Source organism: Seriola aureovittata, chromosome 19 (genome assembly GCF_021018895.1).
Source record: "Seriola aureovittata isolate HTS-2021-v1 ecotype China chromosome 19, ASM2101889v1, whole genome shotgun sequence".
Lineage (NCBI taxonomy): Eukaryota > Metazoa > Chordata > Actinopteri > Carangiformes > Carangidae > Seriola > Seriola aureovittata.
Window position 1 is genome coordinate 7,602,416 of NC_079382.1, and position 12,891 is coordinate 7,615,306.

The following is a 12,891-nucleotide window of genomic DNA, read 5'->3' on the forward strand; positions in this document are numbered from 1 at the left end:
GATTATTGTATTAAAAAATGAAAAGTGGTGTAAAACATCAGGCACAGGAATAAGTGACAAACCACCACTTTTGATATTGAGCTTCAATGGGCCTCTGCCAGCAGATTTGTAATGCAACTTGTTTGCAACATACTGTATAAACATATTTAATTTGTTGGAGAGTTATGAAATATCATTAAAGCATTGTTTGAATAAGTGGCCTCAGTGGGATTTGACCTCAAACCCTTGAAGTGTTCCTGTTGTGCTCTGGGAATTTAAGTAAACAACCAGTTTGTGTTGACTAACAAATATGGCTGAGAGAAGTCATGCGTGGGAAATGATCTGGGTTATTCATTTGGAGATGAATGTGATCTCCAGAGGAACATGATGCATTAAATGTGTATAATAATACACTACACAGTCAGTGATTGAGAAGCCACCGCTGTGTCAAGATTCCGTATTTGTTCAAATTTTTGGGATTGGGTTGGTAAAGGACTCATAACCGTCGAAAACTGTGTTAATGTTAATCATTTACAATTATTAAGAACTGATTATAAAATCTAGCAGTAGAGGGGATGACTGCTGTTTTGTTTTTGTTTTTTAATCTTAGAAGGTGATTGTCAGAGCTGCTAAAGGAAATAGATAAAGGTTCCCATCTTTGGCAGTCTTTTGACAATTTAATCATTAAACATGATGGGCCTGAAGAAAATTGTTCTTAGTGGCAGTGGGTTTGTTTTCAGAGTCATTGTAGGTGAGTCGGTAGATGTGTGTGTCAAAAGATGGCTTCAGCCTCAAGGGCTGCTCTGATGCTAATAGTGAGCGAAGAAGATTGATGGTACTGTTGAAGGAGGGCCACATTGAGAATCGCTGTAGGTGGTCCAAACGTTCAGAATCTGTTTTTCTATGTCCTCCGGCATTGATGCATGGGTGTCGTGTGTGATTAAGAAACAAAATACTTTCAGTATTTTCAGTTGTATCGCTGTATTAATAACAGAAGCACTTTTGCCTGGACTTGTTTGAGAGTTCTCTAAGTAGAAAGATTCGAGTGTTTACATGCCTTCACTTCCACACTATTGGAAAGCTGCAAGACAAGTTAAATATTCTAGACAAACAGATAAGAGGACGTGATGACACTTTGTAATATGTACAGTTTGGATTAGAGACCAGGATGTTGCAGTGTGACGGACTTGTACATAGACCAAGCAAGGGGAAAAATGAGGACCGAGCTACTGCCAGACATTAGTTTTACAGCATGTTTGACTTGCACATATCCAATGTTTTTTGTTTTGTTTTTTTTGTGTTTGTAGGATTGGTGGTTGTAGTTGAAAAATATTCTACATTCGTGTGTTTGTAGAGTATGAACATAAAGCTAGGCTGTTGTTTAAACAAACCTAATTCTCCTGAAATTCCTCCAAGTTCCAAGAATCTGAGGCAAGTGAAAATAATACAATCGGGCAGTATGCACATGTATCATCGATTCGCTATATTGTTTTTCAGTGATGAACAAATCTTTAATCTTACTGTGAAATTGCTGCCTCCCTTCTCAGATAATGTTGCCTTTTCTACAGTTTTATATTGTGTTAAATTTACCAGAGTTAGTTTTTTTGCCTGTTTCAACAATGTTTTTGATCATAAATTTTGCATAGACTCTTGCCTACATTGCTGCTTTCTTTGACATCCACTTGAAGTGGTTTTAGCATGGAAGCTTTTTCTTGGTGTACATACAAACACAGTTATTTTCACTTGTTTTAATTGATTGGATCACTCCTCAGAGCTGTGTTGCTATGTACACACAGCTCTTGATTGACATCCAGGCCGGGACAACGTCCAGCTTTGTATCTTCTTTTAAATGGCAAAGGTCCCCCACCTCCAACTAAAAAAAAAAAAGTCTAAGAAACCAGAGTAGCTGAAAATGCCTGTGTGTGTGCACAGGGCCTTTTTAAAACCATCTCTTTTCTTCTAATCCACACATCCTCTATTGAAGTAGAGTTACATTCTGACAGTAATTAGACATGATACATTTTCATCTCTGTGCTTAGAACAGAGGTCCAGGAGATGTATAGCGTAGCAAAGTTAGCCCAGGTCTGTCAAAATTAGGAAATAAAAAACCATTTAACAGTTCCAAAGTTGTGTTCAGTGCCACACCGTAAAAACAGATTATCTTGCTTTTGGTTGTCTTTGGCCTTCTCCTGCTGTGTTGTAAAATATGTCAGCTGCCAGTTGTTGACCTGCAAGGTTACACAGTTTCATCCCTGGAAGATACAAAGCCACAATACACATGCATACAAGTAAAGCAAATGGCACATGGTCCAGCCTCGATCTAAGACATAACTTGAGGATTTTCTGGTCAGGCCATACATGGTCAGACAGTGAGCACCTGGGGAATCATTGTCAAATTCCCAGATGAAGACCATCGTGTATATAACATTTATCTTTTGCCCTAACTGTGACCAGCTGTTTGACATTAAGCCTGAAGCTGATGTTTTTCCTACTTCTGAGGCTACAAAGGCAGAAGACAGCAGGAAAATTATGTTGAACTGGATTTTAAATACTTTTAATGTTTTTCATCTGCCATAGATGGATTAGATTTTTTTCAGCCCAGCTGTTGGACTGTTCAGTCCTGTTCCAGCTGTTATGAATTAGGGTTCAGTATAATAATCTTCCTGTATTTCAAATATGTAATGGTGTGGCTTAATACTAGTCAAGGCCATGTTCAAGATAAGAGGAAAAATCAGTAATGAGCAGAATATGGTTGATTTATTATTATATGGTATTATCTTACATTGTAATAATAATTTTGTTACTGTATCTAGAAGCCTTTGTTTTTTTTAAAAACATTTATTAATCATGGGAGTTTCACTTAGAGGAAGCCTTTCTTTTACAGGAACGCTCTTATCACATTCACACAGTTACACACATTCACACCTTGAAGCTGTCCAGTACAACCATAGTCTGACCCGCTAGCCACTGAGCAGCTCCACTGAAGCAGTTAGGGTTAAGGGGCCTTGCTCAGGGGCACCACAGTGGTGTTGAAGACGGAGGGGCAAGCGCTGCTTTTCACTTTTCCCACTCAGATTTCATCCTACCAAGCTGAGAACCAGCAGCAAGCTCACTTCTCTAAACTTTAGGCCTCCACTGCCCAGACCTTAATTCAAGTTTCTCAGAATCTGAATAAGAACCTATCTGGTTTCTTTGAAAATGAAACTCCTATGAAGTTTTCGTGAAGCCAGATAATTTTGAAGCATTGCAGAGGTATAATACTTCTAGAAGCCTTTGGAGATCCTCATCTCTGTACGTCCGTATTATCCAAAACATGGGCTCAGATGGGGTCAAATTTTACATGAATGCATAATGACAGTAACACTGAAACATCAGGTGGTAATGTGTTTTTCTAAGATCAAATAAGTCTTAAAAAAAATCCTGTTTGTCCACTCAGTCCATACACTTAGTAAGACTGAGCTGCAAAATGTGTTGTTTTTAATGTTGAAGCTCTTTGCTTATTTCCTTGCTGTGGATAATGCACTAAAGGATAGCTCTGAGTATTGTGCAAGCTATGTCAAATGTGCCACTCTGTGTGTGTTGTTCACTTGTGTCCATTTGAGTGTGTCCCCAGTCAACCCTTCCACCACTGGCTGACTGATGTAGCTGTAGCCTAATTTTAGTTTATGAGGTGTGGGACCGCTGGGTGTTACCCTAGCTGCCATTTTAGATGAGGAGGCTGGGAACAGTGCGCCTCACGGGGCTCCTATCTATCGTAATTATCTCACTGACAGGGGTTGGACAGGGGGCTCGGACCTCACTCGCTTCCTTCAGCTTCCCTCGGCTCCTCACGTGCACATTCACACGTCCAGGAGCTCGGAGGCCCGGTGTGCTTGCTGGCATGGCCTTACAGAACCTCAGTGTTCCGTGCTGCCATTGGACAGATTTCATCCCGCTGAGGAAAATGTTATCTAATGCATACTGTTGAGAGTGGCAAGATCTAGGCTAACATCAGACAGGACAGCACAACCCAATTAGTCCAAATTAGATGTGTGATTTGTCCTATCTGAATAGTTTTGAATCCGATTTGGGAATATATATATATATATATATATATATATATATATATATATTATATATTTATATATATATTTCTTTCTTTGAGATTTGGTTTAGTATTATCAAGTAATCTGGAAAGGGTGCAGCCTATTTACTCTAGCCTTCTCTTGTCTCTCTGTGGGTTGTGTTATTGGCGCCCTGCCTGTCCTCAGTTCTTAATCTCCACAGGAAGTGTGCATCTGTGTTTTCATTCCCCTGACAGGATGTGTGTGTCTGTGTTACTATCCCCTGGTAGGACACCACAGATGGTGGAGGGCTGGGTTTGATGAAGTTGGCCCCTTTTACTGTACATCACTGGGCGCGTTGACCTGGCCTGGCTGCTACATCTCCTGTAGCGCAGTGACGTATAGCAGATCACACTTTTGTGTTGGCACCCAAAATGCGTTAATTCTCTACTGCAAATGAAAGGAGTGACTGTAGTATGTTTTCAAATTTTCTGGTTGGTCCACCCACATCCAGAGTAATTGTGTCTATTAATGAACCTGAATGTCAGAGTGAGATTAGCTCTTATTAGCTGCCGTATAATTGTGTAGCCTTTCTGAATCACTCTGTATTTTCATAATGACAGCCCACAGACATCTCTAAACCCTCGCTTCATCTGCATTTGTCATGCCGGGGGTGGACTGTAGCCCACCCAGCCAGCAGTTTTCTGTAGCCTCTGTTGATGTTGTCTCTGATCTGTGTTCCCCACATCAAAAACAGACATCCCCCCTGCTGTACTCTCCACCCTGTCCCCCAGCCTCTCCAGCCAGCCTCTGTCACATACAGCTGTTTCACTCATCCGTCTCTCTCTGCCCATCACTGTTCTGTTTTATCTCTGTGCTTCTCCAGTCCCCCGTCTCCTCATCTCTCATCTCTAAAGCCCATCTCTCTGTCTCTCACCTCTGTGCGCTGGCTTCATATCTGGCTCTTACTTTTACTTTTACCGCTTTTATTTTCTCCTACCTCGCTCTTATCTGTCTCCTCACGTGTTAATTTTCCCTGTGCCTTTTATCACTTTCTCTCCCACCATCTTTGTCTAACACACACTGTTTCTGTTCGTCCTTACTTCCTTCTCTTTCTGTATCGCCCCCTCGTCTGCCCCCCTTTGTTGTCATTTTGCCCATCAAAATCCAGTTTCCCTCTCTTTATCCCTGGGAGGAAAATGGGTGGTTTCTGCATGAAATGTGGGACTTCAATCTCTGCACCATCTGCAGGGTCCTTACACACTCAGACACTGAGATGGACATCTACACCAATAAAACTTGTGGTGAAGACATTAATAGATAACTTCAGTAGACTCTTCAAGCATTTTTAGAGATAAAATTAATTGGAAAATATATGGTTGTTAAGTTTATATGTGATTTTCTTTATAAACGGTATGTAATCGCTATAACAAAGGAATCTTAGACCTATAAGTTGAAAGACTACCTAATCACAATTGAATTACACCTCAGAGTATTCCCATAATGACTTAATACTGGCCGAGCAATTAGACTATACATAGCACGTCACGTTCTCAAGTGCGCTTCTCCCTCTCAGTTTTGCCTGACACGTTTGAGGCTGACGTAGGGGGAGCCTATATTTGGGTTGTGTCATCAACAATATTACAGTTTCCTGTCAGGGCCCCCTCCCCTCCCTGAGCTGGATATCTTACGTGATGATACACGTGCACTTGTGTCACATGAATCACGTCTGACTTGTTTGAGGAGGAAGTTCACATCCAGACTGTTTCAAGCCAAGATAAAAGTAGACTTAATGGAAAAATCCACTCTCAGATATGCTCAACCTGTGTTGTTTAGTCCCACCCAGGGGTTATCCTGTGGTGATGTGGTGCGCCCGCGTTCCCTCAACCTGCCGTGTCGACTCATACTGTACATATCACAGCTCCATTGCAGTAAGATGTTGTGAGCCTACTGCTGGAGAATCCGGTATCTCTGAATCTTTCACAGTAATTCTTGCCACTTAAGCTATGCAGGAGGAAAAGTCTTACTGCATGTTGCACTGATGTAAAACATTTTTAAAAAAATAGTCCTATTTCAAGGTTTTGCTTTTTGGCAGTTTGATTCTAGAGTTTATGTTCATTCACTAATAAATAGAAAAGAATATATTTGAACTGTGGATTGCATCTCACCAATCCAGCAATGTCTGTCTTGGTGCTTAAATCGCTGCACTGTAAGGCTCAATAAACTGCGTTCAGAGAGGTTGTGGAGGAGGGCTGTGCTGAGATGAAAGACATTTGTTAAAACTTCTGCTGTTGAGCTACCAGTAAGTGCATAACCAAGTGATCGCGGTTAGGAGCCAAGAAAAGTTTTTATGACTGCAGTGATTGATTTATTTGTATTTCACACTGTTCACACTAAGGATAACCCAACATCTTGACACTTCACACGTCATTACTTCATTTAAAATTGCACTACCCGATGCACAAAGACCACATAACTTTGCTTGGGGAGGTTGATATTTTAGGAAAGATGAGACTAGAAACACAATGAATTGGTTTCATAAATGAGTACTACAGAGTTTTAGTGCTGAGATGTGGGATGTTGTACGTGTTGGGAAGAAACCTGGTCCATTGTATTGAATATTGTGTTCCCAAGGAATATATGGGGTTGAAAGCAGGTGCATCAACAGCTAACAGTCAGCTTTTTTTCATCAAGTAAACCAGGGCAAGAAATGACATCAGAGAGAATGAAAAAAATGTATTAAATGTGAAATTAATTCCTGATAAATATATAAATAAACTAATGGTTCAATGATAAATGAGCTACATTTGTAAATGCATTGTTTTTATGCTCGTCTTCTAATTGCTAAGCTTTTGAGTATTGTTTTCTATAGTGATTGTGTGCAGCTAATGCATTAAATAATAACACGGCTACACCTATATTTCTTCTGCTATATGCATCCATTACTTTATTATAATAACACATTATGTGAAGTAAAGACTGCACTGATTTAGCTGTGCTTTTTTCACTTTATAAACAAAGAAATGCTGAGATCAGTTGTTAAAACACTGCGATCTGTTGGTTTTTCCTTGGCTGAAGGGAAAGGGAACAGTTTTTCTCTGGTCTGTTGTTGCTGAAACATTTATTCAGTGAGTCTCATTGAAAACTCAGATACAACTGTTTGCACACTCAGTTATCAGTGTGCATTTTCTTCACTGAAAACAAGACCAGTTATCATTATCAAAGCATTGTCAAAGTTTCTATTGTGGCGACATTGAGGGCCAATGGCTGTGAGATGCACACTTGATGACTCCACTGACCGTTTCCTCAAACATCCAGATCTTCTACAGCTTTGTTTAACCCAGGAAAGATGTGCACATCACATCTTGTTGATTGGTAAATGTTTTACATGTAGTTATTTTACCTCTCATAAGAGGATATTTTTGGAAGAGCCCCAGGAGGGCCAGGTACAGTATCTATGCTCAGTGAATTCAGCATCATTTTGCGACTTCAGGAAAGAGGGAGACGGATATTGTGTGTGTTTATCTAGCATTTGTTCTGTCCTTGAAATCTCCAAGGACTTGTTTACCTGGTTGTTAAAGATTTTTTTTTACTAATTCTCTCTCTCGGTCTGTCTGTTTCTCTCTCTCCTTCTTTCTTTATCTGTCTTTTGCTCCTTTTTGTGTCTCAGGTTTGTGAGCAGCCATGACAAAGTCCTACGAGTTCAACTGGCAGAAGCACCTGCCGGAGTTCATGCAGGAAGGCGCCTCCTTCGACAGATTTGATGAGGTAAAAATGACGCATTTCTCGGGTACTTTTGGGTTTTCTAAGTAAATAAATAAATGAAATTAGAAACAGCTTCAAGTGTAGAAAGACACTGCCACTGAACGTATTTATTTCAGATTGGTGATACATTATAGCTCATCATGACATTTTCTGATGCAGTAAAGATTTATGTAAAATATCCCAGATGAGCACAGGAGCACTTCGCCTGTGCTGCAAGCTGTATGAGCTTGTCAATAACAGTGTTGATACTGACATGGGTTATTAGTTTAATTAGTTTCACCTTAATGATCGTCCCCAGGTTGGTCATTAGCACGCACACACACACACACACACACACACACACACACACACACACACACAAACACACACACATAACAAAGCTGAGGCATCTCCTTTATAACCTGACACGTCATAGTTGTAGTCAGAGGTCTAGCTGTAGGCAAGCCTCATCGATCAGCCTCATTAAGATGCCACGCCATGGCGACTGCTTGTCTGCTGCACATCTACTACCAGCGTAGAGCATTTTACATAGAGCATTAGTAATAATTCTGCATCCACTATCTGAAACAATATAATGAATAGCACAAGATAAAAACTGAGCTAAAACTATAAATAAATCACAGAAATATTATTTGGAAAAAAGCAGATTTTTAAAACAGAATAAGTTAAAATCATTGCTCAGTGACAATCATTTCCAAGTATCTATCCAAGCCCAATATAATGAAAAATATTTGGACAAATATTTACCAACTAAAGCACCAAATATCTGTCTTGCTCTGTGTGTGTCTGTATGTATATGACCCCATGTATATCCTCCTGTCTCCTTTCCCACGTTTCCTCTGACTAACTTAATCAGGACACTTAGCTAGGACATTTGCCGAGCAAAGGCAAAGTGTGTCACACACACGCGCACACACACACACACACAGCCGTACACGCACCCTTGCACACATCAGGAAATCCCCTCAGTCCTCTCGGTTTATATGGGCATCAGTGAGGGGAGGAGGATCCCTCTTAGGCAGAGAAGAAAACTTGAAAGAGCGTAGGGAAAAGCATCATCAAATCCACAGCCATGTCAAAGGGAGCCGTGAAACTGGGCCGGCATGCTTCTGAAGAAAGTCCTCAGTGTGTGGCTGCTGTGAATATAAGCCAGGCTTCGACAGGACGGGGTCAGGGCTGGCCTGAATGGTAATAAGGTCAACCTGTGCCAGTCACCTAACAGTTTAAAATTAATGATGTCAGCTGGGACATACCACTACCCAATTACCACTGGATTTTGTTATAAATCATATTTTTAACAACACTAATTTTTCATATATGATATGGCCACCATGATGGTGCAGTGGTTCACACTGATGCCTCACAGCATCAAAGTTCTGGGTTTTCTCCAGGTTTTCCGACTTCCCCAGACCCCAGTCTGAGGACTGGTTATTTGTCTCTATATGTCAGTCCTGTGATAGACTGGCGATATGTCCAAGGTTTACCCCACCCCTCACCCAATGTCAGCTTACTCTCAAAAGATAAGCCGTATCTTTTATCTGAAGAGTAAAAGCAAGAATTTCTTTGATAGTAGTTACATCTTGTTTGATTGTCAAGTCCTGCTTGTTTCACTCAAACCAGTGAATCTCTGAAGGGAAAAAGACTGGAAGCATTGTCCTTCATTCATTAACAAAATGGGTTTGTGGTCATCAACCTTTGACCTGTTGCTCATGTTTCTTCATGTTGTAAACGTGTAGTAGTTAATGTCCTCCCTTTACAAATATCTTTCATTCTCTGTATCTGTCTGTCTTTGTGTGAGTGAGTGAATAGCTGTTGCTCAGTTGCCTGGCAAATACAAAGCCTCCAGGGGACATCTGCATCGATTGAAATGACGTGTGCCAAGTCTACCCACCCACATAGACATGCTCTTTATCAGTCCCTCCGATACACACACAAACACACACACACACACACACACACACACACACACAGGCAAATATGCTAAACAGCATGGATTTTTTTCCACAAAACATTGAAAAACACTGACTGAAACCCCATTGAGTGACAGATGGGAGAGACAGGTAGTGTTTGTGTGTGTGTTTGTGTGTGTGTGTACATAGTTTTCCGTGCAATTCAAAGCTTTTCCTCTTTCACTATCTTCAGTCTGTCAATAGTACATGTCATTTTAACTGTCTCTCCAAAAGAAAACTGACATGGAGTGATTGCAGGAGCACTTTCATGTCCCAGAATGCTTTCTTATAATAATGTCTCTCTCTGAATGGAGGCAGTGGTGGTAGTACCTCTTTTTCTAGTCTTGCTTTTATTTTGTCTGCATCTTTTCCAGTTTTGTCTGTGTCACTCTCACACGTCTCTTTTCATCCTGTTTTTTGTTCACCTGTATCCTTGTTTTTCTTTACCTGTTCTGTTTCCAGTAATTCATTAGTTTTTGTGCAGGAGTGAGATATTACACATCGGTTTCCCTCTTGACAAGTTCAGAGGTCAAATAGATCTTCAATGATCATTCACGCTAAGAGCCAGAGGGCTTCCTCTGTGTGGGTTTCACATGAAAAAATGATCCGTTCCGTCTGTGAAATAGACATAACCTAATGAAGATGGCTGTATTTCCTTGCTGTTAACAAAAAGATTAGAAAAGGGAAATACTTTGAAGTTGACTGTGAGGCAGCATAAGCCTATTATACATGCAGTGTGAAGGTATTTGCTCTCCTTTTGCATTATCATAACTTGCATTTTGGAAATACAACAAATATAACAACATGATAAACATAGAAAAAGAAACTGGATTCAACAAAACAAAGTTAGGATATAAGACAAATGAGAGTATGGTTAAAAAACAAAACAAGGAAAGCAGATTGAAAATATTTAGCTGGCTTTTTTCATTATGAATAATACTGAACTCTGTAGGATTTATGTCATTCACCGCTGGGCACGAGTTGGTAAGAAGAGACACGGCGACATGATGTGCAGCAGTTCCTGTTTTCATCAGCCAGACGATGGCTCATGTTGATCTAGCTCGTTAAATACTCGAGGCCATGTGTGGAGGAGTGTGTGTGAATGACTCAGTTTGGATGTGTGGGAGTGTTTTACGTTCCCTTGATGGTCATTCATGTGGATGTAAACAAACAAACAAGCGCACAAGTTATTTAACTTCCCCTTGAACATAGTGCATCCTGTAGTAACATAAATCATTAATGTGTTTTTACCTGTGTTTGTGTGTGTGTGTGTGTATGAGAGAGCGTTCAAAAGCACATAGATGGTTTTTGCATTGTTTTTTTTAAACCCCACAGTCTGGTTTTGTGTGTGCTGTTCCTGCTTCAAAGATTATTGTTTTGGAGGGAACAAAGTAAGAGAGAGGATCAACGGACGACACACACATCCACTGACACACACCGACCTACACTCGCCCAGGCACTTAAGAAAGAATGTACACATGTTGAGTAGGAGCTGGACTTCCATAACCAGAGGTCTAGCTGTCTGTCCACCTCCACCGAGACACAGTTTGGTCCTCAGCTAATTGTTCCTTTGTGTGTGGAAGGACTGAGTGTTCCCATAAACCTTTCAGCTTTACATGAACAAGCTGTCTGATAGTGTAACAGTAGCCTGCTGTATGTTCTTAACAGTCAGTGCTCATTTGAGACCGTCCCTCGCATAGAGTTGGCTTCACTATGTGCAACTGAAGCCTCTGTCATATCTAATTCTGATAAAAGAGAGTCAAGCTTTTAACTGCACTTAGAGCAGTCTCACTATTTCCTAAATGGAAAAAGGATTGTTCTATTGGTTTTTATGGTGGGTTATGGACGACAGGAGAGGACAGTAAGAAGAAGAGCCAAATAACAAGCCAGTTTAGTCCTATTTGCAGCAGTGTATGTCATGGCAGCAACATCCTGAAATAATAAATTATGTGTGGGGGTGTGGGCGCGTGTGTGTGTGCGTGTGTGTGCGTTTGTGCGTGCGTTCGTGCGTGCGTTCGTGCGTGCGTGTGTGTGTGTGTGTGTGTGTGTGTGTGTGTGTGTGTGTGTGTGTGCGCGTGCGCGTGTGTCACACTGTTCCCTATTGCTAATATTAGAGTTGGAGTGACCCAGCAGCCATCTCCTATTCTATTTTTCTCTCCTATGTTTTATCCTTCTCAGATGTGATTTGAGTGGGATAAAACACACACACACACACAATGACACATTCATTTGTCAGCGCAGTCACCATTCCAGCAGCTGATTGAATTAAGTGAAAAATGTTTGGGGAAGATAAGCACACTAATGTCAGTAGATTTTCTGAACCAACACTCCTGTTGAACTAAATAGAAGTCGCTGCATGTTGCATACCAGCTGATAGATGGAGAGCTACAGCACGTGTGTGCAGTAGTTGCATTGTAGCTTGGCCAGCACACGTTAGGATCCTTTTTAGACACGTGTACATGCACGCAGACATACACAGACAGACGCAGACATCCAAACACCTGGGTTGTCCCCAGTCTGTGTTCCAGTCAGATGATGTTTGTATTTAACCGCTCATGGCAGTCACATTTATCTCATTTTGTTTGCCTTAGCAATAGGTTTCTTCATCACCCTCTGCACGCAATGTGTATGTGCACATACTAAATGTATTTGGGTAAACCGTGTGTGTGTGTGTGTGTGTGTGTGTGTGTGTGTGCGTGTGCGTGTGTGCGTGTGTGTGTCCTTTGGCAGACAGGTATATCTTAGAAAATGAATTAGACCTACATGTGTTTGTCTCGTTGCATAAGATCTGTGTGGTAAACAGGTTGGCTGTTTAATGTCTTGAAATGTTAAGTAAAACTCTGTGACCGATGAAGCCCTCTGTCTTATAACAAATCTGCTCTCCCCTCTGCAGGACCCATACATCTTTGAGCCCAACTGTCAGATGAGGGTGGACGAGTACGGCTTTTTCATCACCTGGAAGAGTGAGGGAAAGGTATGACCACCACATCTTCACCTTTTGTCTGTTCTCTTGTCTGCTACAGAGATCATGCAAAGAAAAAACTTGAACAGTATGACCAAGAGACAGAATCTAGAAGTCGAGAGAAAAGAGTTGTATCTCCTGGTGTTTTCAGAAATATCTTTTCTGACATAAAACCATCTTTGGTTCATGGAAA

General features: G+C 40.9%; 1 protein-coding gene across 1 annotated transcript in view; it reads left to right on the forward strand.

Moving 5' to 3' along the window:
* LOC130187448 (1-phosphatidylinositol 4,5-bisphosphate phosphodiesterase beta-4-like) overlaps positions 1 to 12,891 on the forward strand; it is a 64,438-nt gene that overhangs the window by 22,687 nt on the left and 28,860 nt on the right. The window contains exons 4-5 of the mRNA XM_056405077.1: positions 7,693 to 7,790; positions 12,630 to 12,710. Of these exons, the coding sequence (XP_056261052.1) occupies positions 7,707 to 7,790; positions 12,630 to 12,710 (165 nt within the window). The 5' untranslated portion in view covers positions 7,693 to 7,706. The remainder of the gene's footprint in view (positions 1 to 7,692; positions 7,791 to 12,629; positions 12,711 to 12,891) is intronic.